We start from the raw sequence: 27,957 nt of genomic DNA, 5'->3' as shown, positions 1-27,957 counted from the left end.
TCAACTTAAGTCTTTCAGACTGTTGTGGCCCACCAGCGGCCTGCGCGGATCGTGGCTGATCCCGACGAAGAGGAGGCTGGTGTGGTGTCGTGCCAGCAGCCTGCGCAGCCAGCGCTTGTGTCGGAAGAGCAAGGAGGCTGAAGAGAATGTGGTGCCAGAGGCAGAGACTCAGCCAGGGCCTTCAGAACCTCCAGAGGTTCCTCCAAGTGAAGAGAGCGAAGTGGAGGAGCCTCTCCTCAATGCTTGAGCATGCAGGGCTGCCAAAAGGCAGGAGTGGCTACTCAGGAGGAGGAGGTCTCCACGAGAGTAAAGCTTGAGGATAATTGGCCACTCCCTTAGCCTATTTAAGTCACACGCCGTTAGTAAGTTTCTTGCTAGAAACAACTCGTATTTATTATCAGAGTATTTTGGTTTATCATATCTTGTTTTCTGGGCTGGTTGCCAACCTTTGCCGGTCTTGTTTATTCTTGCTACTTAATAAATTTGATAAGGACCGTTGGTGTGTGTCAATATTCTCGGAAATCCGGAGCTGAACACAGACTTTAGTTTAAGTCTCGTATTTAATCACTCAATCTGCATCAAATTTAGCCTCTCCCCCCTCCCCCTTCCTCGGGAAGGGGAGGAGAAAATCACACAGCTCTGAACCAGAATTTTATATTAATAATATCCAACAAAATATCGGAGGTAGAGTATCAGGTTGTGTTGTCTTTTCCCCAACAAAGGACCACATCTACGCATACAGCAACCAGACTTCAATCAAGAAATAGAGCTTATGAAGTATGTTTTTTTTTCTTTTTTCTTTACTTCCGATCAACCCTTGTCTGATTCTCAGAGACTGCCTGGACAAGTCTCTACAGTTTTCTTGGCAAGATTTTTCAGAAGTGGTTTGCCACTGCTTTCTTCTTAGGGCTGAAAGAAAGTAACTGGCCAAGGTGGTTTTGTGCCTAAGGCAGGACTAGAACTCACAATCTCTGGATTTCCCGCCTGATGCCTTAAGATGTACACCAAACTGGCTTTCATGAAATATGTAATCGCTCAAAATCTCTACTTCCCAAGCAGCAAACTCCCCAAAGATACTGCTCTCCTGGTCTTGTAAACTCTTGTAGGCTGGTTGTTTGCTGGGCGGATGAGAGTGTCTCAGATTCTGGCCTTTGAGTGGCAGCTAAATATCCTGATGGAGAATAAATGGACTGTATCTGCCTATTTACTGACAGCCCAGGTTTGAGAATTGAGCACTGCGCAGAAGGGTGAGTTCCTGTTACTTGTCCCAACTCCTGCTCATCTAGCACAGGGGTCTCCTTTGCTAGCTGAGGAACTCTGGGAGTTGAAGTCCACAAGTCTTAAAGTTGCCAAGGTGGGAGACCCCTGATCTAGCAGTTTGAAAGCACACAAATACGAGTAGATATATACCACTTTGGCGGCCAAGTAACAGCGTTCTGTGTGCCTTGGCATACAGTCATTCTGGCCACATGATCATGGAAATATCTTCAGACAATATTGGCTCCCTTGGCTAGGATATGGAGATGAGCACTGCCTCCTAAGTCAGAGATGACTGGTAAAGGGGAAATCTTTACCTTTACCTTTCTCTTGGATGCTTCTTTCTGAGAGAACCAATCTGAATTCTAAATGTGATTAAGTGGTTGAAAAGATCTACCACAACAGTAGAAATAATGTGTATATCAACTCTGAAGTGAATTTGGCTGGGGCCATTTTGGAGGCTTCAGGATTGCCACAATGCGAAGAAGGCATAGGGAGGGGGATTTTGTATCCAAAACAAAATAATTTCCTGTGGGAACCAAGGACATTCCAACAGGTGGCTGGAGAGAGGAGGAGCAAAGTAACCAGGCAACAAGCCAGCACCTTGATTGGACAATGCGACTGATTGTTTGGGGGAAAGGGGGAACTTTCACTTTTTAATCAGGCGAAAACCGCGGGAACTTTCAGAGTCGGTTTTCACCAGTTTGTGCCAATATATCTCCAATAAAATTGTTCTTTGAGGAATCTTCCTGCCTCCGAGTTCTGCTTTCTATGGGGTTATTACTTGGAACCATGACAGTGTATTTGTCAAAATGGCATTAGAGGCCAAATATGCAATTTACCTTCCTCCCAGATCCTATCTAAAGCAACGGAGGAAACCAAACTGCTTGCTTACTTTGAGAGTGCTGTTCTTGGCAGTCAGCTGCTGCTCGAGCTGGGAGATCTGGCTGGTGGAATTTTCCCGAAGTTTGGTAAGATTGCCTTGGAGTCTCTGAACATCTTCAACCAGCTGAGCAATCTCTCGTTCTTTGGAGGCCAGTTCTACTTCCAGGCTAGATCGTGTCAACACTTCGATGGCCTGCTCCTAAGAGATAAAGGAAATTGGAGAGAGAGGAGACAGTAGAGATCACACAGTGGCAAACCAACATGCCAAAGATTACCTGCAGCACATTAAAATGAAAAGCTAGTATTGGGTTATAGAGAATGGACAGGTCAACATAAAATTCTCAGTATCAAATGTACTATTTTCTTCTGGGAGGTGTTAAAACATGCTAGAGAAAAGATTGCCAAAACCTTGCTTAAACTGATTACATCATTGTTTCAATGCATAATCTGATTTATTCCATGTGGCATTTTACATTTTATGCTACTTTTCACACAGGGCTGTTTTGATCCAAAATATAGACTCTTGAATATATAACCAATGATTCCTGGTGCCATAAAACTTTCTTTAGAGCCCATTTTCCATTCCCTAATTTCAGTGGCAATTAGGAGGTGAACTCAAGGTATAGAATCTTTAAAGTGGGATCTCCTTCCTAGAGTGATCTGCCAATATATATGCGCCACCAAGGCTCATATATATTTATTTATATATATTTAATTGAATCATAGGGCTAGAAGGGACCTCTGAGGTTTGTACTGTATTAATATCTGCTTCAATCGTACTTTAACACACTATGTTCTAGTGGTGAAATTCAAATTTTTTTACTACCGGTTCTGTGGGCGTGGCTTGGTGGGCATGGTGTGGCTTGGTGGGCGTGGCAGGGAAAGGATACTTGGTGGCGCAGCGGCCTAAACTGCTGTTAAAGTAGCACTTAGCTGCCAGCTGCCTGCAATTACTGCGAGTTCAATTCTCACCAGGCTCAAGGTTGACTCAGCCTTCCATCCTTCCGAGGCAGGTAAAATGAGGACCCAGCTTGTGGGGGCAATAAACTGACTTTATATAAAATAGAATACCGCTTAGGGGGGGCCAAAAAGCCCTACTAAGCAGGTATATACAAAAGTATGAAGGCTATTGCTTAATGCATTGTAAGCCGCCCTGAGTCTCCGGAGAAGGGCGGCATATAAATTGAACAAACAAACAAACAAATACTGCAAAATCTCCATTCCCACTCCACTCTGGGGCCAACCAGAAGTGGTATTTGCCAGTTCTCCGAACTACTCAAAATTTCCGCTACCGGTTCTCCAGAACCTGTCAGAACCTGCTGGATTTCACCCCTGCCCTGGTCCATTTCCCATTCCCATATTATTTTTTAAGCCCCCCAGAGTTGGTTTAAAATGGACGACTATACAAATGTTTTAAATAAATAAATGCAATTCTAACAATCTACTGGCAGAAGAGAGCACAAGGAGAATTGGCTTTAGATCAGCAAATATTACCTTCCAGCTTCCCTAGGAAAACCACAGGGTTATTATATACATGTGTCCCCCCCGCAAACACCCCAGTTCTGAAATGTCCAGTTTTTCCAGGGTAGAAGATTCTGGCTAAATAATTTAGCTTTACACAGGAGGAAAGTTTAAGAAGTTTGATGGCAGGCACTCCAAGAAGATTATTGGAAATAGGGGCTGCCTCTTACCACATCCGGTGCTTTCTGAATCTGGTTAGCCAGCTGGAGAGATTTGTTTGCAGATGAGAGTTGTTCCTTCAAGGACTCTGCTTCTCTTTGAGCTACCTCTGCCCTCTGAAAAAAAAAAAAGTGCGGGGGGAATCAGGAAGTGAGGATGGGGGAGAGGGAGAGAATGTACATTTGATTTAACAACTGGCAATTATTGCACGAACATTCATCAATTCATGCCCGACTGAGTATAATTGATTTTCCTAAACACTCAACCTAATAAATGATGGGGGGAGAACCTCTGAATGTGATGGATTTTTATTTTAAACAGTACAAGGAAGAAATAATTGAGCGATTATGACAGTAATTTAACGCTAGGAGCAAGGAATCCCCTGCTGACACAAATGCTGCGGCCCACTGAATTTCCCAGGCTGGATGAATGCGAGTGGAAATGGATTCCTTTGATTCAATTGCCTTCTGTATTCTGAGCCAAAGCAGGCAGAGTTGCATGATTCCTTGTGGGAATAATTCTCATGAGTAAATGCTGAATTAAGTGATCCTCAGTCTGCTTTGCCTGAAATAATCACAATGGCCTTTTGTGGAGTCTCTTTCTTCCATAACCATGTCTCTCCTTTGCATACACGCACATAGTGAAGTATACAAGGTAAGGAGAATGGTTACAGGCTTAATCCACATTACATTTTTATCCTGTCTTAAAAAAAAAACAAAAAACAGGAGGCAATAACCTCTAATATGCCAGAGATTGCTGAATATGTTTCTCATCAGCCCAAAGCAGTATAGCCAATTATCAAGATGATGGGAATTGTAATTCCAATATCTAGAGAGCCACCTTTTCCCACTCTGTTCCAAGGGACACACTGTACCATGCAAAATAGTTCCTCTTGTCCTTACAAAATCCATGGTAAGGAAATAGAAGAAGAAGAGGCCACCCAATCTACAAAATCCCAAGTGTTTGCACAGTGCTTACAAGCACTGGCCTTTTTTCTATGGATAAATGCAGCTCACTGCTTGGATATGACATTTATGGGATCTGTTCCTATAAACATCTTGAGGACTGGATCAAGGCTGCCAGGCTGCTTCCTGGCTTTGAGAAGAGGTGCTGGATCAAGTTCTCCATAGTCGAAATCTAACACATCAACTGTTCCACATTTGTTTTTAATGAATACATGACACAAAAAAACAGTAACTCTAGAGGGAAAAGAAGTGCATGAAAACCTTAAATTATAGATGTACTTATTGGAGCAAGTACATGCTACTGTAGAAGCATCCCCTTTTGGATGGTTTAAAGCAGGAATAATTCATTGTAGATGGTGCTTACTGACCATAGTTTATTGGAGAGAGACAGAGAGGGGGAAATGGTGTTTGCTCCTCCTACAGCTTTCCAAACTAGCTTCAAAGATAACAGACTCAACAAGGACATAAAGTGGTCAAAGCAGAAAGGCCTTGTAGGTCTCTCCAAACCCAGTTCCAGAAAAATTGCAACTCTGGGTGCCTAGATACTCCAGCATCTCAAATTTCAGGGCTTCCAGTCATGGCTCTCTCTGTCTTTCCAAATGGCCTCGGAGTTGGAAGCATGATAGATATATTTGCAGTGGAATGATTCAAGTCATTTATTTACTACCTTTCAGAACAGTATTTTGAAAAGAATTTATAATCTATATAAATATCTGCAAATAAAAACTCAATTATTAATGAAAAAAAGCAGGCAAGAGATCAGTCACATAAGTCTCGGTAGCATTGTTGCCAACTTTCTCCCTCCCTCTTGAGCTGACCTGGGCATTTTACGGTCTGTGGGTCTCATCTGGCCCACGTCAGTGGGCATTGTCATCAGGGCTGGGGCAGTGACAAGAGGACGGGTTGGCAACCCTCCAGTCCCAGTTTCTCATGTGGCCCCTTGGGAACATTAACGGCCCACTCCTGCTCTTGAGGGATCCTTCCTAGGGGGTGGTGATAGTGGCCTGAGGTAGAGGAAGGAGAATGTCCAGCTAATTAGGCTTCTGCAGGGTTGTGGCCTGTTCGCCTCCCTCTTTTCAAGGATCATTTCCATAAGCAGTTACCTTTGCAATGCATCATCAAGCCCTGTGGAAGGAGTGCTCTTGTCATTTACTGAGACAAGAGCATTTAACCTCCCACTGAAGCATTGGTGCAGATAACCCATCCCAATAATCAGCCTCCAGAGCTGTTTGCAGGGATGTGTTTTCAGCTAAAGAAGGAATGTTCTGAAGGAGTGGGCGGGGAGGCATGAGGTGGGTTTCCTTTCCACTTCCGGCATAAGACTCTTCTAAATTACAAAAGGATGATCAGAATGTAAAGGACTACATGAAGAAAATAAACTTGAAGAACCAGGCTTGTCCCAACCTCTCCAATTGAAGGAATACCAGAGTTCCCTTTCAACTTGCTAAGAGCTGGCTTCCAGGTCACCAGTGCATGTCACTCTTGATATCTGATCATACATAAGGTTGACTCAGCCTTCCATCCTTCCAAGGTGGGTTAAAATGAGGACCCAAATTGTTGGGGGCAATATGCTGATACTGTAAGAGGGCTGTAAAACACTGTAAAGTGGTATATAAAAGCTATTGCTATATATCTTAAAAAAGCTACAAGGAAGCTGCGTAGAATATTTGCATCATTTGAACAATGACAGCACGGTGTCATGGTGTTCCTTGTCCCCCTGTAGATGCCTGGGCTTTCAACCAACATGCAAGGATGGGTGCAGGAGGAGCAATTGAGGACATGGATTTTTCAAGATGATGATGGTGACCTGAATCATAGCCATAATCATAATTTTCCTGCAGGACACAAGGATCTATCACCCTACCTCAGGAAACTAGATATAATAATCACTACTTTTAGCTTCTGGAATGTTAACATGAGGTACGCCCGGTTTACAGGTAGGAGATAAGGATTCCTATCAAAACATGAAACTCACCATATGTTAGATTGATTTAAGAGACATGGCCTTAATGCCATATTCCTTCACTAATCTTACATTTTAAGTCTCGTCCAAGGCTTTCACATTTCTTTCATTTTTTTTCATTCATTTGGTGTTTAAACATAATGATTCCATTAAAAGAGAATAAATACTTCACTGAAGAACTCCGTCTTCAAGCTTTCATTCTTATTTTGCAGAGAATTTTCTCCTGAGGAGTGTGTCTATGGTGATTCTCAGTCATCTGAGACATAAATTGTCTCAAAAGTGCTTTCTCAAAAGGCAACTGGACTTTCTTTGTTTTTCCTTGAAAATGTTTCACTCATCATCCAAGAAGCTTCATCGGTTCAACCAATGAAGCTTCTTGGATGAGAAGTGAAAAGCACCTTTGAGACAATCCTGAGGAATTTCTTTCCTTGGCTCTTCAAGTAAATAGTTTTTATTAGAGAAGATATCTTTGCATGATCAGGTATGTTGATGGAATAGGGAATCTGAAATAATCCTTCTCTCCCATCTGGTGCACACAATTTAACTTTGATCAAAACACTGAATTGATCATGTCTACAACCAAATCTATTTTCTAAATGAAATTTAAAAATACTAAGATAAAAAACTAATACAATAAAAAATACATGAAAAAGAGAAGGTAAAAGTGAATTATTTTTTTCCTCCCCTCAGTATTCCGTTTATAGCCAAGATAATAAAAGAAAAAAAATAGACCAATGATTTGACAATTGGGCACGAAAAGTATCAATGGCTGCTTTATCTGTCATTCCCACTTAACCAAGACTTCATACAAGGTTACCAAAACTGGAGGTAAAACCAATAGTGATCATTTATACTTCAAAAGCAAGAATGCATGGAGGCGAGTGTCTGGCTGCTCTTAGGTCCTTAACTATGATCTGGCAATTTTGATATCTTCAAGGGTGATGACAGTGAAAAACAAAAAAAAGCTTTTTCATCGAAGCTGAAAAGAAGACACTATCCAACTTTAAAATCTTACTTGATTTGCTCTTTCAAGATCTGTCATGATCATCTCAATTTCATCTGACCTAAAAAGAGATAGAAGAAAGGTCTATTAAGCTCTGAAGAATAAGTAAAAACATATCAAACACCAATCATCTGGACATTTTTTTATGTCTATAACATTTGTGCACAGCAATATTTTCTTCAAAAATCTTAAAAGTGATTCTTATTTCATATCAAAACATTATAAAATTATGACACTCAAGTTAGAACTTTCATTGTTTTAAAAATAACATCTGGGTCATCAAAACAATTAGCCAGAATAATTGGCATATTATTTAAATGTTAAAGTGAAAAAAAATAAATGCCACCATATATAATCTTGGATTTGGCAACTGGAGGATCACATGGTGTCAAGGAGACCAACATTACAAGGGAAATAATATAGACTTGTAAGAACGGTAGACTTCATGAGATTTGGGTAAAAATACAAAACCTCATGGATGAAGGTGTAAAACTTCATGAAATTACAACCATTTCTACTTTTAAAAAAATCTTTGTAGTCTGGGGCTGAATCATCACATAGGATCCAAAGATTCCACCCCATATATTGTCCAACTTGTAGTATACAGAGTGTATGCAATTGCTTGATAGGCTGAACTTACAGAAGAAAAACTCACTATGAAGTTAGAAGGGACTATTTATGCCAGTGTTTTTCAAACAACTTCAAGATGTGTGGACTTGAACTTGACACTGTGCTCCACATAGAAATCTAAACTAAAGCATCACCAACATATGATTTTGCTTGGACATGTCCAAGGAAGGGGAATTCACTACAGTCATTGGCAATTAGTTCCACTGTCCAATTGCTCTTATGTTTTGAAAGCTTTACTAAATCAATCAGAATCTGTATCATGAACTCCTCACCCTTCCCAGAAACTGATCCCAGGGCATGATGATCAAAGTCTCCCTATTATGACAACACTCATCTAGAGATGTGATCTGAGAGCTCAGTCAGGAATCCCACTGAGCACCTCATGCTAAAGGATTCATACTCTATCTTCTCAAGCAATATCTCTGGTCACCATCAAGATACTTATTACCATTGCTACCCCACCTGACCATAGCACCTCAGCTACTCTAGAATCTAGTTCCCAGAGACCAGTTATCTGGAAAAAAAACCATATCTCTATCCCCCCCCCCCCAAATCAATAAGCTTCAGTAATGTACATCAGATCCAGTCATGAATGTTTATGAGCATGTCTTATTACAAAAAGATCAAATTTACCAATAGCTGATTTAGGTCATCAGTGAACTGGCCAGCAGGATCATGGAACAAGGCAGGTGGAGCAGAACCGAACTGTAGACACCCCGCAATCATCAGCCCAACATTTCTCATTATGTCACCCCTCCCACATAGCCCATAATCTACTCTCCCTCCCCATTCCGAGATTACACTTCCTGACATATGGAAGGCCAATAGTTCTTAATAAATCACCATTGTCCCAACCTCAAACTTTGCAAACAAGTACAATGCAGCAGCAATCTGTCATAAGTCACCCCAACTGTATACAGGTTTTCTCACCTATTTGTCTTCCTTCCACTTCTTTCACTTTCTCTAAATCCTTCGTACAATATAGTACTCAAAATCAAACTCAGTACTTGAAATGGGGGTCTGATCTATTTAGAATATAGTGTACTGTAACTATTATTCTATGTTTGTAAATGATAACTTCTAATAATATGCATTCTAAAACCGAATTTGCCTTTTTACCAGTTACTGAATATCATCCTGCTGATTGCTTTTCAGTTTATAATCAACCATAATCCCAAATTCTTTTCTAAAAGTATGATGATCATATTAGGTATCCCCCATTCTTTATATATGAGTATTTTGACTTTTTTTTCCTAATTGTCTTTGTCTTTTTATTAAATTTCATTCCATTTTGTCCATTTTCTTTATCTATTTTGACTTCTGCCAAGCAGATAAATATTGTATCCCACCGTTTATCCAAGGCATTAATAAAAACATTAAAGATCAGGCCAAGACTGAACCTCACAACATTCCAGTTGATACTCCAGGCAATTTATGGTGTCACTATACCACACTTCAAATAATAATTCGAACACTTCTAATAAAAGAGCCAATATAACCTTCAAAGGTTAAGAAAGTAAGTGGTATATAAAATCAGATTAAGGAAAGCAAAGTATTGCACAAGTCTGCTTAGTTTCAAAACCTAGCTAAAAAAGCAGGTAATATAGAAGAATCAGAAGTTCGAAGAGATAGGATGCATCTGTGCATCACCCAAATTTGAAAGGAGGGGGACACAAGAAATCAGAAGCCGAACCGCTAATGTATTGTTTTATATACAACATTTCTGCAAGTCTTTCCTCCAAAATGGTTAACAATAGATTAAAATCAATAAAATTAAATAATAATAATAAAAAAGAATAAGCAGGTAGAGGGAAAGCTTTGCTCTAATCTACCCTGTAAACTACATGGATTGTGGGAGGTCTGGTACAGTTTTAATCTTATCAGTTTCTCTGCAAACAGAGAGGCTACATCCAGGATGAACGCTAGACAAGATTCATGGATTTGATCAGACTTGTCTATACTCCCTGCACCCCCTCCCCCATTTATCCCAGTGCAACTTCTTTTCTGTAAAATACTCCCTTTGAACCTCATAAAGCACTGCAAACTTGCCAGTAGCTTCTAAAGAGATCCACATGTAATAAGCTGAACATCAGTGAGGTCATTAATGTTTTAGCCATAAATAAATAAATAAAAAAACCCTAAAGTAATGAATTGGTACAATGTTCCCTCCTTAGGCAAGCTTGAACAAAATTGAGGGAAATCTTCAAAAGGTAGGCTCTTTCCATTGCAAAAGCTGAAATGTTACATCAGGAGTTGACATTCGGCACCTGAAATCATTTCTTTCATTAAAATCTGTAGGAGCTATATTTATTGTCTGTAAAACTTTAATATAAAAGTATTTCTAGCTCATTTTTACAAGACTCGGTTCATTCCAGGTCTCAATCACTCTAGTTCTTAGTGATGATTAACCGACGGGACTAGCTGGTTTTCTCAGGCTTCACATCTTTGATTAGATTCCCTTTTGACAGAAAAGAGAAGTTATCTACATTTAGCAGGCACTTGTTTCAGCTTAATGCTCAGAGTGCATAGAAACTGCCTTGAAATAGATTAGAGGTCTTCAGATGAGTAAGGGGACATGAACAAAACAGGGACTCTGAATACTCCTAATTAAAAACTTCAGGCTTGAAGGATTTGACATTTGCAAGATTTAAAAAAATACATAATTTCCTACTACTACCTCACAACTGAAAGTAACTTTTCGTTATGTGTTAATTTATCTCGTAGCACGCCCAATTAGAATTTTCCCAAAGGGAATAGAAGAGTTTTTGCACCTAAAAGACAATAAGGCAGAGTACTTATTTTATAAATAATTCCCAGCACATTTTCATTGATCTTTATCAAGGGTAGAAGTTCAACCCTTAGAGACTGCCTTTCCTCCAGATGAGTCAGTATTAGACAAGCTGGGTTCAGACATATTTGCTTTTCTATCGGAATGTGACTGAATGGATTTCTTTAAACTGTTGAATAAATTCCCCTGATGAAGATCAGTGAATTAGGCCAGCCAATTCTTTATTAATATCTGAGGCTTATTGTCTTTGCAGCATTTCTTCTGATCTGTAATCCACAATTATCCCCTACTGAAATATATTATGCGGCATTTTGTATCTCTGCTTGAAATATACTGTATGGTCATTACAATTTCTCCATTTCTTGGTTAAAAGCAAAAATCCTTTTGCATGAACTTGGAAATCTTAACTCTTTTCAGTTGAGCTTACAGGTAAAATGTTTCTGTCATATTGCAGCCTGAATTTCCAAGTGTTCCTTATATAATGTAAGAATATTATTAAAATTGAACTGCTAGGAAATGGGGATTAAGCACAGAAGGGGGGGGGAAAGCAGGGGTGGAGGGGAAAACCCTAATGGCAAATACAATAGGAGTACTAGAATATATGAAATGTGGTTGACTCTGGAATAACAGATTTTCTTTTGAAGATTCTGCTTATTTGGCTTATTATAAAAGTCAACATCTGTATCAACAAAAATGCAGCAAAAATAATCTTGATTTCTTTTATCTGAGCGGCTGGTTTGCATATTTCAAAAGTTGTTACTGGCAATTAATATCATATATTTAAACTGAGAGCCAGTTTGGTGTATCAGACTAGAAACTTGAAGGCCGTGAGTTCTAGTTCTGCCTCAGGCACAAAGCTAGCTGGGTAACCTTGGCCAGTCACTTTCTCTCAGCCCTAGGAAGGCAGCAATGGCAAACCGCTTCTGAAAAATCTCACCAAGAAAACCACAGGAACTTGTCCAGGCAGTCTGTGAGAATAAGACACAGAATGAAAGAAAAACAAATACTCAGACTGGGGGTGGAGTGAAGGAAAATTGTGTGTACCTATGCCAAAGAAATGATTCTTACATTTTTGGTCCAGCAACATCTGGAAGGTCACTAATGCTTCTCATTCCTGATCTTTACCAACAGAATAATGCCTTCTTTCTATGAAATATAGGTTGATGTGTTCTTGTTTTTTAGTCTTCTTAAGAACAGATTCAGCAATATGTTCAAAAAGAAACACATCTTAATCCTCCCAATTCATTCTGGGGGATTTTAAATAGCATACTGAGTGGACAGAAAGTATGCCACGGAGTCAAAATGCTGTCTTGAGGTTGAAGGTAGTACACCTCATTATTTCAGCTTGAAAAACATGTTGGCTCGGAAGTTGAAACAGGGGTACTATGCAGCAGGTTCTGACAGATTCTGGAGAACCGGTAGTGGAAAATTTGAGTAGTTCGGGGAACCGGCAAATACCACCTCTGGCTGGCCCCAGAGTGGGGTGGGAATGGGGATTTTGCAATATCCTTCCCCTGCCACATTTACCAAGCCATGCCCACAGAACCAGTCGTAAAAAAAATTGAATTCCACCACTGGGTTGAAAGTGAAATTTAGATATTATAATGAGTAATCCAACTGACTTCTCCCCCTTAAATAGATATAATATGGAGTTCATTGTCACCAAATAAAAGATGTCTGTTATTCTGAGGGTCTTAAACATGTTTATTAGTCATGATGGCTAAATAAATAGCATTTTTTGAAAATAATTTGCAAGAGTGCAGTACATTAAGCCTTTTATGCTTTCTTTTGGAGTTGCTAAAGATGAAAGATTCCTATCAACAGACTTCTGATTTGATCAAAGAGGTCTTCTTAGATCGTTTTATTTTAAAGTCATCTCAGAACAATGAGTTTTATCAGTTAGTTACAGTATGTGCGATGTGAAGAAGCACATTGCTTTTGATCAACCAGAATCAAATTCAGAATAAAGTGATCACCTAAAGCAGTGAAAATGTCTCACCTTGCTTTTTTTTAATAAAGACAGAAAAGGTGTAAACTAGGCTACCTATCTTAAGTGCAACTGTGCCAGATATAGAACTGCTTGCTATGGTATTAGTATTAGGTACAGTATCAATCAGTTCTGGCATATTTTTGCCAGTATGGCACAAGTACCACCAAAGTCCAGTTTTCCCTCAGGCACGTGATATTATTTTATGCAAGCTAGCATCTCTAACCTAGAGATTATTTTGTAAACCAACTACCGTTACCCAGTGGTGAAATGTAAAATGTGTTACTACTGGTTCTGTGGGCGTGGCTTGGTGGTGGTGGGGTAATGTTACTGGGTGGGCGTGGCCAACTTTAAAAAAAAAAACTTGACAGCATTTTTTCTTCAGCCGAAGAGGTTGTTAAAAAAATGCTTTTAAAAGGCTCTGACGATCCAAGCTGAGCTGCACGATCATCAGAGGCTTTTTTTTTTTTTTTTTAACTTTTAAAAGCATTTTTTCGGCCAAAGAAAAAATGCTTTTAAAAGTAAAAAAAAAAGCCTCTGATGATCGCGTGGCTCAGCTGGGCATGGGGGGTGGGCAGGGATTTTTTCTACCGGTTCTCCGAACCACCTGCCATCATTGCTACCCAGGAGCATTTCACCCCTGCCGTTACCCACAATCCACCAATTTGGAGGTACATGGTGTATACTTGCATATAGCTGTTTCTTGTTTAAAAATTTTTTGGCATACTATTTCTTAATCCTTTCCTGTGCTCTGCATAGCCTTATCTCAAGAAAAAACAGTTTGATACATATACATGTATGTATATTGAAACGTCAATTGAAACAGCAGCGTCTCAAATTCTTCCTATGAATTTTCTCACCTCATGTTGGTTGCTCCTTCCAAAAAGAAGGGACCCCGAATTCTTTATATATAGAAGATTTGAAAGCCTACAATGAATTTATCTGAAATACATTCAGAGACAATAAATCTGTTGCAGGATAACATTTTGGTGAGAAGGAAAAAAAGCATGTAATGTTTTCCTTTTGTTGTTTTGTTCTTTTTATTTGTTCTTTGTATGAAGCCACAAGTGCTTATAAAATTGAACTACCAACACTTTCATTAATTTTAAAAAAAATAAAGTCTACCTGTTTGATACTGAGAAGCTATACAATTCACTTAAATAAAAGCATTACATTGCATCACAGACTTCCACCAGCAGACAGAACAAAAAAGCAAAAGAAGATTTTAAAGAGATGAGCAGCTTTTTTGAAATCTGGAGTGCATCATTTCAGTGATATAGAAACAAGCAACATGAGCCAAAGATTGGAACAGCTGATTCTGTGTTCCCACAGATTTATTTTATTTTACAGTTGCTTGCAACATTGGTATGGCCACTTAATAATCCTGTTATTGAAGTAAAAGTTTCTTAAATTGCTATCCCACAATGCTGCTAGCATCAAACTGGTTCTACAATAATGAGGAGTTTCAAAAGTTGTTTTTTAACATCATGTCAAGAGGCTCAAGAGAAAAAGAATGTATGTAAAATCAGCACAATTTTAAAATTAAGAGTTAATGTGACATCAATGGAATAGCCAAATGACCACTCATTATTTAATGTCCATTGTAGTATTAGCTCAATTCGTACATTAAGTAATGAAGATGAGCTGCTCGATTTTGCTTTCGGTGTGTGAATCCATCTACTGTGGTTTGTAGCTCAGCAACACCCTAGTCATTCTGGTTTATTCAGTAAACCAGATAATGGCCTTTTCTGGAGTACTGTATCAAGGAAATAAGTCTGTAACCAGAATACAGTTAAATTTTTGCCCTGTTTAGGAGCAATTAGCTTTTGCCTCGTCAAAACTTAAAGGTGGGGATTTATTTGAAAAAAGTTGTAACATACACCTCAAAAAACACATGAGATAAAAATCCAATATATTTGGTATCAAGAGCTAGGAGATTTTATTATAGTGACAACTGTTTGAAGAGAAAAAAAAAGTAAACATCACTTTCTGTAACAAAGAATAAATTTCGTCTTTTACCAATGGATTTCCCCCTCCCCCAAACTATATACTTTCTTTTTAAATAGTTGAATAGCAGCTCTGGAGTCTGCATATGCTTTTTCTGTATCTCAAACAGATGGTACAATATTACACTGCCTTAATTTGTTTGATTCTGAAAACTAACAACCTACAGTACTAGACTTTGCTCCTTTTCCCAATACTGCTGCCTGATGTGATATAATAACAAGTCCTTTGCTTTCAAAATAGAATTCATAAGTTTGTATTTATCGGAAACCAAAGAACTATTGGTGAAAAGATGAGTGTGAGCATGAAGAGTTGGTAGTTTTTAGTTCCCTCCTAGAAAATATTAACTTCATCTAACTGTCATTTCTTTTTAATATATGGAATCATTAATTTGAATAAATGCTTTGATTGTGTCTTGTTCCAAAGACAACAATGAGACGAAGTTCCAGTTAATGCAACCCCCACAACAAACCTCTGCCATTTCCTGTTCTACCTGTTTAATAAAATGTTTTATCGTTCAGCAAATATATAAGTAAGAGATATTTATGAACGGATTAAATGAAACATCAAGTTTCACCTGAGCATATTCTGAAATTATAATTCTGCCTATCCCCCAGGCTTTAACCTTAAATAAGAAGAATGAAATATCAGGAAATAATCTAGCATAAAACAATTTCAGTGTACAGGAGAAAGTGTACTCCCATAGGAAAGGATTAGCAGACTATTAAACATCCACTAAATTAAATTCAGACACGTAATCTTACAAAGCATTATGAAACCAAGAATAAATTTGGAAGGTGGAGTATTATGATTTAAAAAGTGATTCAGAGTTTGATTTATAGAACTGATATGTGATCTACTGAGCTCTTTTGTTGCTGAAAATACTTAACTGGATCATACAGTTCCCTGCTTATGCTTACTAGTGTCATCCATATGAGAACATTTGAGAAAAGTCGAATTTGGTCAATCCTGTACAAACGGTAAGAGAGGAGAAACAGTGAACAAACTTCCATAAATACCTCTTTCCCCCACTTCTAACTTTGCTCTGAGAATTAAACATCTCCTTAATTTTCATGGTGTGACCTTAAGGGGATGCCTGGAACTCTTGATTGCTTGGGAACTGAGCCATTACTTATGTCTGCAAATGGACAACAGGTTTCCCAAGAGAAACCATTGTTTCCTATTGTTTAAAAAGAAATGCTTATGATCCACAGCTATTGCCTACCAGTGTTCACCGTTAATATTAAAAATAGAAGCTGACTGTCATCTCATTTTACATCTCCCCACCTTTGTCAGTGTATCCAAACGAAACCATTTTTCACTTACTTTATTTCAGCACAGAACAAGGCAGGAAAATACTGAATTACTACCTTCCGTTTGGCCTCAGGCTGCATAGCACAGTATTAATTTTCCAAATGAAGTATAACAAACAATATAGTAGAGAGCAAAACAAATGCAAGAAATGGTCTTCCATGTGTTCTAAAAGCAAACACAAATCATAGTGTAATATGTAACCTAAAAAATCCCCAGAAGTTGTTCAAGGCTCATTCAACTTCAAGGGGGGGGGGGGGATGTGCAAGAATCCATTCTAAAATTGCAACTTGGAGAATTAAGCTGTGTGCTGGAGAGTTTAATATCTGCTACTGTATATTAACATGCCAAAAATTAAAAGACTTTACATTATTTAGCTGACTACTACATATGCAATTTGGACAGTGATTTAAAGCAAAATAAGGGGAGCCAGAAACTCTGAAAAAGAAAGCCGGCCTCGTAAACACCAATTTTAAGAGAGCTACACTTGAATGAGCTAATTTGTTGTCTCAAAGGACTTCTGAGACATGCAGATAAGGTTTAAGCCAAGGAACAAAGGAGATATTATGCTAATTAGGATGATCATCCAATTAAAGCTACCTTAATCAATGGTCTAAAATTCATCTGATTAATTTAGATAACATATACTGGATTTTTAGCAGGTATTATTTTAGAATGTGCAAGAGAGAATGTTAATGCTCTTTAAATCTCTCTCTCTTTTGTTCTGTACCACACTTTAACATGAGACATCTTGATTGCAGAAGTGAAGGGCCACAAGAAGATGGTGATGGTACCCATACCATTTTAAAAGGGTCCCAGAGCAGCCAACAAGACTTACTTCTTTGTAACAGAAGATGCTTGGAGTAACTTTTGGATGCCTGGAATACTCTCTGGATATAGAGGAAGGGTGTAAATGAAGAAATCATCCAATAACCTTGAGATTTCATAACTGAAAGGAAACCCCTTCCAATACTCAAGGGACAAAGGAGTACTAATGATAATGCATATGTGTGTGTGTGTCATTATACAGTCTTGAGTGAGAATCATCTGACACAAGATATTATTTTACAAATATTACAGCATAGTTCCTGGAGCCAGTTAGGAATGATACCCTTATACATGGGCTGCTTCCACACATGAATGCATAGACGAGCAATCTGATACCCTCCAAATGTTTTGGATTACAACTTCCATGTTCTCTAATCATTGTCTGGTTGCTGGAGACCAACCCTTGGAGTGCTTTCCAATTATCAGCCTGAAAGGTGTCAACAAAGTCCCTGGGACCATAGTATTAATTTCCTTTTGTCAACAGAATCCAGGTAGGATGATTCCCGAATGCAACTTAGAGCAGGGTGAAAAAAACCTTATGAAAAAAAAAAGTAGGTCAGCTTGTGATGAGCCAAAAACGTAAGGTACTAGGAAATACTGGGGGCTTGAATGCTGCTTACTCACTCACCTTCTAATTGCAACTCCCTCTCAATACCGTTTCCCCGAAAATAAGACATCCCCTGAAAATAAGCCCAATCGGGCTTTTGAGCGCATGTGTTAAAATAAGCCTCCCCCTGTTCTGCCCCAGCTACGGACCCCAAAGAACGCAGCATACACAAAGTCCGTTCAAACCTTACTTTACTAAATAAACCAGTTTTTTACAACAACGGCTGTTAATTAACTGCATTAACAGCCGCCAAGAATTCAAAGGACAATACTGAAAGCTTACTGTGGTTGGCAGAATGCCCAGAAGCAATTTGCAGGAAGCTGATAAGATAAGCAAGAGAAGACATGAAGGTATGTGAACAAAGTTGTTCCCTGCAAATTGCTTCAGTCAGCGTTCCTCCTTAAATAGGCTAAGGGAGTGGCCAATTAACCCCAAGCCTTACTCTCGAGGAGACCTCCTCCTGAGGAGCCACTCCTGCCTTTTGGCAGCTCTGTGCGCCCGTGCATCGAGAAGAGGCTCCTCCTCTTCTTCCTCTTCACTTAAGGGAGCTTCTGGAGGTTCTGAAGGCCCTGGCTGAATCCCCACCTCTGGCACCATCTCTTCTCCAGCCTCATTGTCTGACCTGAGTACCAGCTGCACAGGCTGCTGGCGCAGCACCACACCAGCCTCCTCACTGTCTGACTCAGCTACTAACTGTACAGGCCGCGTACGGGCCACAACTTCCCCTGAAAATAAGCCCTCCCCGAAAATATTTAAACACAGAGCTGGAAATCAGGTAAGAGGAGTCCCATCTTGCTCCATGTACCCCAAAATAATAAGACCTCCCTGAAAATAAGGCCAAGTTATTTTGGGGTTCAAAAAAAATATAAAACAGGGTCTTATTTTCGGGGAAACATGGTATATTTCAGCAATATCTTTAACCTGGTTCTCCATTGAAGTGAAATTTGAAGTTGGTAAAGAAATTCAGCAGAAAATATATTTCATACTCTTCAGATGGGAACTTACATGGTTCTAAAAAATGGAATGCTATTGTGGGATATATGAATGTGCATTCTGCATTTTGTACAATGAGAACTGACGTGGGATCTTTCCAAGCAAATCAGCACCTCTGCTTCATTGGAATACTAACAAAAATCATTGTGATTGTTCCCACCACAGAGTTGCGTATCAGCAACAGATCATCACAAAATAAAACCATACAGCAGCTTGTTGAATATCTAATGTCCATGCCAAAACCATGATTAAAGATAGGATGAGTACAAGAGCTTGAGAAAAGTAGGGAGAAATGCAATTTTGGGCAGCTTGCTCCTACTCTCTCTCCCCTCTGAAGTAATGACTTCCGCTGTGTCTGCTCCAACTCCCAACAACAACTAGTCTGCCAGAGGAATGCTTGCAATTTTTATGACCAGCCACAAACCTGCTGGAATAACAGGCATAGTTCCTGTAATTAAACAGTGACCTTCTATGAAAAATTAAGAAGCTGCTAATTTAATGTACGTTAACCCCTCCTCCCCCCAAAAAACCCTGGCCATTCCTTAAGAGTCCTCCCCCAGCTTCCAATAGTCATAGTTCTGCTCCATAAAAGGAAGGTTGCCTCCCACCAAAAGAGGAAAACAGTGATTTGCTTCCTTGCTAAGGTTTGCAGAAACAGGAGACGTGTAACTTGCATGAACTTTCAGCACACTGACAGCAAACACTAAAGTTACCTTTGGTGAGAGGTGGTTGTGAAAATTTATAAATGCTCCAATTCGTGTTTGCTTTTTTTGTTGCAATCTGATATTACTACACCACTTCTGAGCTGTTGAATAGCACTAGTAAACAGATTAACAGAGTTGGAAGGGACCTTGCAGGTCATCTAGTCCAACCCCCTGCCCAAACAGGAGACCCTACATCTGCCTCTACCTAGGATCAAACTCACAACCTCCTGACCACTAGGCCACCGGGTCTTACTACGGAACAGTATGATATAGTACAGAGGCAAGGCTTGCATTAAATGGTCTTTGTTGTTACCTATCCTATAGAAAGGCCGAGAAGGAGGAGATACAAACAGCAGTGCCACCACTCATCTACTCCTTTTTATTTATTTAATACAGTTTAGAGGCTGCCCAATTCCAAGATGACTCTGTGCAGCCTAGATTTTAAAAAGTAAAAACAAGAGATGGAGACCTTAGGAGAACAACAACAACAATATAAATACCCAGAAGAAGGGCCTGGTGGGTCAGCAGACTAAAAGCATTGTGATTAACACCAGCTGTCTGCAATTACTGTAAGTTTGAATCTCACCAGGCTCAAGGGTGACTCAGCCTTCTATCCTTTCTAAGGTAGGTAAAATGAGGACCCAGTTTGTGGGGGCAATAAGCTGACTTTGTATAAATATACAAAAGTATGAAGGCTATTGCTTAACGCATTGTAAGCCGCCCTGAGTCTCCGGAGAAGGGCGGCATATAAATCAAATAAAAAAAAAAAAGGTATATTCTATGTACCGTTTCCCCTAAAATAAGACTCAACCGGAAAATAAGCCCTAGTATGATTTTTCAGGATGCTCATAATATAAGCCCTACCCCAAAAATAAGCCCAAGTTAAACTCATCAGCAAGACAGATGCATTTAATATCATATTTTCCCAAAAGTAAGACCTAATTGGAAAATGAGCCTAATTTTTGGAACAAAAATTAATATAAGACTGAGTCTTATTTTTAGGAAAACACGGTAACAAAAATGCTACATAGGCCAACCAGCACACTGCCACAAAATCTGGGATAAAAGCAAAGTTTCGAGTAACTTTCTGAATGTCAGTAGGGTGGGAGCCATATGGAGTTCTGTTGAGATACCATTCTAAAAGACAATTTGGCAGCATCTCAGAAAATCAGTATACTCCTAAATAATTTTTTTTAACTGACTATTCTTAGGAGCAATTTGGTGGACCCATTTAGCAAATAAGTCAGAGGTACAACTTTTTTTTTTTTTTAAGACAGACCAGTTGATCTGAACTGGTGGCCAGAATAGGAGTAAAATAGACTGGACAGGTCTGATCTGATTCACTAAGACACACCCTTCTTAGAAAGATTTGCCTCTTGGATACAAAAAAGACATAGCAAATGATGCTGGATTGTGAAGATTCTAACACGTGTCATCAAATTATACCTTTCTCATGTGGTCAAAACAACAAAGGCAAGTCAGGAAGACTTGCCTGAACCCTGCCCCCCCCCCAGCTTTTTTTGTTTCAATTTACCCAAACTATGGGGAATAAAGATTCTCTTAGTGTTGATTCAATGGCAAGACTCCACCTTTTTCATGCTTCTAGAGCTGGAAGAGGTCTCCTTCATGCCCCATCTTCAAGGCTTCTTGGGTATGTGCCTTAAAGTACAATTAAGAACCGAGGTGGCGCAGTGGTTAGAGTGCAGTACTGCAGCTACTTCAGCTGACTGCTAATTCAGCAGATCAGTGGATCAAATCTCACCGGCTCAAGGTTGACTCAGCCTTCCATCCTTCCGAGGTGGGTAAAATGAGGACCCAGATTGTTGAGGGCAATATGCTATTTAGTATACTGTCTTTGGTGTAAGCCGCCCAGAGTCCTCGGAGAGTGGGCGGCATAGAAATGTGAATAATAAAAAATAATAATAAATTAAGAATGCTTCTTTAACATTTTGTGAACAGAGACCAAATTGTGATGGTAGAATATGATGGCTCCATGATCTCTAAGCTCACAATAGAGAGCCTGCTGCACCCCAGAACGTAATGTGATTGTAGCAGCACAATATTTCGTTCTGGGTGCACCAGCACGGGGCAGATTTTACCAGAATGTAGTTCAATTTAAGAATGAGGCTTGCTTTCCACCTACAGAAGGCAGAGTGCAATTTTTAAAAATGCCAAGTGCAAGATTTTCCTCCATGCTAACCTCCTTTTATGGGGCTTCCTCATAAATTGGCTGGCTGAGCCATCTCTCTTGCTGCTTGTGAAGTGTTATGAAAACAATGGCGATAGGAACAGACAATCTGGCCCCTTGTGTGTGTACACATTCTGCCCACCCACCCCCTCCCTCTGCCAAAGCCACTCTGCCTTACTTTTTTGATATCTGCATTATTAGTGGACTGAATCGAGGGATGGAGCTGACCTGGCATGCAACAGAAGAAAACCAAGCGGACTAGAAGTTTGTGAGGTACTGAGACAAGTAAAACATTCTCCATCTCACTCAGATACTAAACCTGCTTGGTTCAGTTTGCACAGCAAACTAGAACAAGTTAAAAGGAGTTAAACAGATTGTGGTTCAGTATGTTATGGAAACCCAGCCATCGCCTAGGCGTTATGCAGACCACCAGCTTAAACCAGAAAATGGCATTGATGTAACACGTTAGGTAAAATTAGTAACTGTTTTGTTGACTGGATTCAGAGCCACTGTGTACTTTTAATATACAACTCATAGTCCAGAATTAAGGATCATATCAATGTATTTAAAAACAAGCCTCCCTAGGCGGGTTTCTAGTGGTTCTATGGATTACAAAATAGGCACAACATGACAGCAATATTGCCTCGGCTACTGGGTTGTATGGTTGGCATATACAGTAGCAGCCTAACTAGATCTATTCCTCTAACAGAGTTCCCCTACCTTTGCAGACTGGGGGAGGGGCGAAGGAGAGGGAGAGGGATGGTTCCAGAAGTGGGTTTCAGCAGGTTCTGACCAGTTCTGGAGAACCGGTAGCGGACATTTTGAGTAGTTCGGACAACCGGTAGTAAAAATTCTGACTGGCCCCACCCCCATCTATTCTCTGCCTCTGACCGGGAGGAAATGGGGGTTTTGCAGTAACCTTCCCCTGGATTGGGGAGGGAATGGAGATTTTACAGTATCCTTCCCCTGGAGTGGGGTGGGAATGGAGATTTTACAGTATCCTTCCCCTGCCACGTCCACCAAGCCACACCCACAGAACTGGTAGTAAAAAAATTTTGAAACCCACCACTGGATAGTTCTGCATGAGCGGCAGACAAGTATGCACACAGCTCCACTTGCACAAGTGGCGGGCAAGCGCACCCACCGCTCACGCAAATAGAGCACACGCACATGCACTCACCCACTGGTCACTTGAGTGGGGATATGTGTGTGCACGCTCGCCCAGCACTTCCATGGCCCGCTTCTAAGGGGCTCAAGGCCCTGTAGTGGGGACCCCTGTTCTAACATACTAACATTAAAAATTAAATCTGAAATTGGGGTATGTAGGTGAATGAGCGATGTTTTACAATGTTATATAAGGAGGTGAGTCCAATGAGCAGAAAGAGAATTCTATCTTCAACCAGTTGTTTTTTCCATTTTCCAGCTTTATTTCTCCTCAATATGCATAAACGGCTGTTATTCACTATTCAAAAATGGTGCAAATGGCACCAAATAACTCTAGTCTTCACTGGCAATGTTATCTCCTTAATCTGCTACTCTATGTTAACTCAACCTTCACGCAATTCTGCCTTGGTATTCTCCAGATGTGTTGGGCTTAAAGTTCTCCTCAACATTTCTCAGCCATTATGATCAGGCAAGGAAAGTTACATCAGCCTATCAGTTGACGGAGTTAAGATGAAGATCAAATCTGGCTGAAATGACTTGCAAGACTCTGTATTCTCTTTTGAAGGATTAAAACTGCTCTTAAAAGTATCATTAAGTCAGATTTTGATCAGTCTGGTGTTGGTAAAATGTTCTCCTTCACATTCCGCCACATATGATCTGTGGCCAAAATTGCCATTAGAACATGGTCTTGTTTTTCCTTCTATACTTAAGCTAACAAAAGATGTGGGCATATTACATGTAGCTCTATACTCAGAAAAGAGCATTTTGAAAGATTTTGGTCAGGAAATGACACAGCAAAAAAAGGACTGTGCCCTCCCCCCCAAAAAAATTTGATTCAAATCAGAGCACCTTCCTGTTGCAAAAACAGAATTCCTGAGTTCAGTGATGTCAGGAAGAATTTTATGATCCAACTTGGAAACAACTGCAATTGGGGTCAGGAAATAGGGCAAAACTCTTGCCAATTCCTTTATGAAGAAAGCCGAACTTCTCAGGCCTTTTCTGAGGGCTGATTGTAACCCATTAACTGAGCTTCTGAAGGAGTTTTCCTGTCCAGACATTTTTTTGGGGGGGTCTTTTCTTAACAGCCTTTTATTATTATTATTATTACTGTACTATTATTTTTCTTCTTGCCCTGCTGGTCTCATGGGAAAACTTTTTGGCTGGAACGCAAGGCCTCGCTGTGATTTAAGAAGGAGCACAAATGTATTTCTGGGATATCACTTGAAAATGTATGTGTGATTTAAAAGGGCTCAAGGCAAACACTTTAAACACTGCTCAAGAATAAATCCTTTGCGAGTGCCATTAACACCTCTGCCTGTTTTGTACCCAGTCTGACTCTCTGAAGTTAACATCTCTCTCTCTCTATCACATTTTTAAATGCACAAAACTCCCTTTTACCATTATGGATGGGAACTCTACAGATGTATCTTTCCTCTCTTTGTCTTTTGTCTTATGAAGTTGTTAACGTATAAGCTGTGTGGCAGAAAAGGCAACACCCAGGATTATTTCTGGAGATACCTTGCACTATTTCCAGAGATTTTATTATCTATGCAGGTGACTGCATATGGCAATATCTGAACTAAAGATTTGCCCCTACAAAGGTATTGCGCATACAGGTGTGGGTACAAAAGTAGCTGGAATTGTAAGCTAATTTTTGAGTTATCAACCTAAAAGAATAAGAAGAAATTTGCTGATGCTATAAATATATTATTTACAGCAGTCCTCGACTTACGCCCACAATTGAGCCTAAAATTTCTGGGCTGAAGTCTACCCGACTTATTGCTGAGGTTGAGTAACACTGATTTAGAGGAATAATGAAATCTGGAATTTTTAGTGAAAGTAGTTTTGTAATGGGGATGCCAAAAAACCCTTCATGCTGACTAATTTCTGGGAAATTTTCCATGCGCACATAAAAGCCACTAGGTGCAATTCTATGTTTGCCCCATATTTCCATTGGCTGGGAAGAATTTGGGACTGGTGTGGTAGATGTTTGGAAATGTTGCGTTAAAGAAATCCTGTCCCAATTAACCCCAAAAGATGTTTCATACAAACTTGCAAGCACTTTAATGTAGTGGAGAAAACAAGGATGAAGCTCTGTTAAATGCAGTAAAGATGCACTAGAAAAGCCAAGGCTGCCAACAATGATGAATATCAGGACAATTTACTAAGTCTTTAAGGTGTCACCTTATCTACTGACCTTGCTGTGACAGACTAAGGCAACTACACCTCTAATAATGTCTATAGTTTGTAATTCTCATTCTTCATTAGATACACAAATAAAAGTACAGCAAAGAAAGGAAGGGCGGGGAGAACGCTAAAGGGTTATTAGTCCCTATGATGATGTTTCTTAAAGCAACATCTCCAATGAAACATCCAATACTGGATCTTGTTATAGGAGTAGACTAGTGTCAGTTTAAGGAGAATCCAAACTGTTTGAAGAGATAAGGAAACTCTGTGGAAAATACACCATTGGATTGATTCACTAGAATATCTTTGTATATATTCAGCCTTCCATAAGCCCTATACTTCTTTTTTTAAAAAGTGGGCGAGGAATCTCCCAGTTCAAAAAAGAAGGAAATGTTCTAAAATACCAAAAGAATATAGCAGTTGATGAAGGTATCAACGCAATCAATTTTACATTGCTGAAATGTAAGCATTCAACACACAAACCATTGAAAATGTTCTCCGGCCCTTTCTTTCTAGGGAAATTTACTGTTCTACATTGTGGAGGCAAGGGTTAATGTTGGCTCGTGCGGACTATCCTGAGCCTGGGCTTTGTTCATTCAAGCCTTAAATCTGAAAGCTCCAGAGAGGGCTGCACAACTGCTGTACTGCAAGACCAGAGTGTATAAAGTTCTGCATTAAAAATGCATGTTTCGGACTTGCCACAGTCCTCGGCCGTGGCCAAAAAGGAACACTGGTTCAAGTATGATGCCGCGCCATCTTACTGGCAATTGGAGATATTTCTTAACCAATGGCAGCTGAAGAAAGGAAAAGACAAACCATGAAACAAATCAAAAAAGGTCAATTCCATCCCTTTTCGTTTCAGGAAGGAAACCTTTTCTAATCTGAAAGCTTTGTTCACAGGGAGTCTCCAGTAGTTGAGACAGCTGGGTACACTCAGTAGTTTTTACCTCTGCTTGGATGGGAGGAAGGGGTGGAGGAAGAAAAGAATGTGTGTACATGTATGCATGCATATGTGCATGTACACACGAGAGCACATCAACAGGAGCTTACATTATAGAACAAACCATGTTCTTATGACACTATTCTTCCCTTCTCCGTTTTCAGTTTTAGATAAGGACCAAACATTTATGCTTAGTAATATTGTCATCCTGTGACTGAAATCATTAAGCTGCATAGTAAACAGCATCTATATACGCAGAACGTATTTAGAAGTTGTGATGCTGATTAAAGTTTGCTTGCCACTACAATTACCCTTCTATTTGCCTGTATACATGTACAGAGAAACATAGATACCCTGAAGTAAAATGTATACACAAGTGTGCACACACTTTATAAGAGTGACCAAGCAACAGCAGAAAATGTTTGTGAAAGAGGACACACCACAGAGATCCTGAGGAAGGAAGAGTGGAGATATACTCAGTACTCACATAATAGTAGCTTATTAGTGCTATATGCAAAACAGGGGGAATTTGGCCATGGTTTGTGGAGAGCTTGTGGTTTAGGTGACCAGCTCCTCATAAAATTACAAATCTTTAGGTGAAACACTGTAAAAACAAAACTGAATGCACTTCATAAAAATTGGCATTTTAAGCTTTTAAAAAAAGAAACATTACCACAGGGCTTCAGAAATTGAAGCCAAGCGAACATATGTGCACAGAGGGGTGGAAAAAAATGAGAAACATCTGAACAAGGAGAATCTGACAGTTAAAAGGGGAAATGTAAAATTTGCTCTCAAGCACATAACAAAATGGAATTCTCCGGAATGGGAGATACTGTAACTCTATAGATCCCTTTCTGATTGTATGAGTCCCCACTGTTCCCAGGATCTTAGTAACATTTTTATTATAACATATATATAAGTTATTTTAGTTCTGAAAAATCATAAATCTAAACTGCCAGGGTATTGAGATTTGAAACACCACCAACACCCCGCTACAAAATATTTTTTTTCCTGGTTGCTATAATTTCTGACTGTCCTTGGATAAACTCTGTAAATTATTTTTTAAAAATTATTTATAGAACTCATTTAGGTGTTACAATATTTCTACAAATAGCTTGTTGAGCCAGTTCAGTCAGATGAGCTATGTAAAATAGATCTGATTGCTACAGCTCAAATTGTAGATACGATAAGCCACAATCCCTATGTTCTATTAGTGGCTTGGCTTACAACCTGCTTCCTCTTATCATATTCATAAAGTCCTCCTTCTTTGTGTCTTTTCTCCAGGTGTTGCTGCGACATGAGTTTGCTATGATGTGTGAACTCTGCAACTAATTTGTCTCCTGTTCTGGACTGCAGAAACCTGAAGTCCTTCCAGATGTTTAAACCATGGTTAAGTCCTGATATTTTAGGCAGGCTAGAGAAAACAGTTATTAACCTCAATACTGCACTGGAGTACTGTAAATACACTAGTGTCATGGTACTCGACTGCTTTGAAACTCGTCAAATTTGGTATCCGATGCACTCTAACACAAAGATTTTGTCCCAGTACTCGTCATTTGTTTGGTACTCGACATGCAAGCTAGAAATTGTCACTGTCGGTTACTTCATGACTAATGCTTTATTCCTTATGGGAAAAATCATTTTTGGGACTCATCGTGCCTCTTGGAACCAATTAATGACAGGTATTGAGGTACCACTATAAAACATTTCAAAGAAAAGAGAAATTATTTCATACAAAATCCATGAAAAAGATTCATAGTTAAGATAAATGTTCCAAATATTGAGCTGTGTTCTCTAGAATGAGTGCAGTCAGGAGTAATGAATGGTTTACCCATATGTTGATCATCCTTAATCTGCAGGGTTTGTAACTGAA

The 27,957-nt window shown here is 39.5% G+C and overlaps 1 protein-coding gene across 9 annotated transcripts in view; it reads right to left on the bottom strand.

Moving 5' to 3' along the window:
* The window catches only part of CUX1 (cut like homeobox 1), a 358,675-nt gene that overhangs the window by 135,766 nt on the left and 194,952 nt on the right, over positions 1-27,957 (bottom strand). For all 9 annotated transcript variants that reach the window (XM_087889230.1, XM_034420877.3, XM_034420880.3 and 6 more), the window contains exons 9-11: positions 7,766-7,814; positions 3,834-3,938; positions 2,153-2,341 (exon numbers count right to left, since the gene is read on the bottom strand). In XM_087889230.1, coding sequence (XP_087745356.1) covers positions 2,153-2,341; positions 3,834-3,938; positions 7,766-7,814 — 343 coding nt within the window. The remainder of the gene's footprint in view (positions 1-2,152; positions 2,342-3,833; positions 3,939-7,765; positions 7,815-27,957) is intronic.

Source organism: Pantherophis guttatus, chromosome 1 (genome assembly GCF_059756535.1).
Source record: "Pantherophis guttatus breed Tessera chromosome 1, ASM5975653v1, whole genome shotgun sequence".
Classification (NCBI taxonomy): Eukaryota; Metazoa; Chordata; class Lepidosauria; order Squamata; family Colubridae; genus Pantherophis; species Pantherophis guttatus.
Note: the sequence above shows the minus strand (reverse complement) of the source record. Positions and strands in the feature narration are given on the sequence as shown.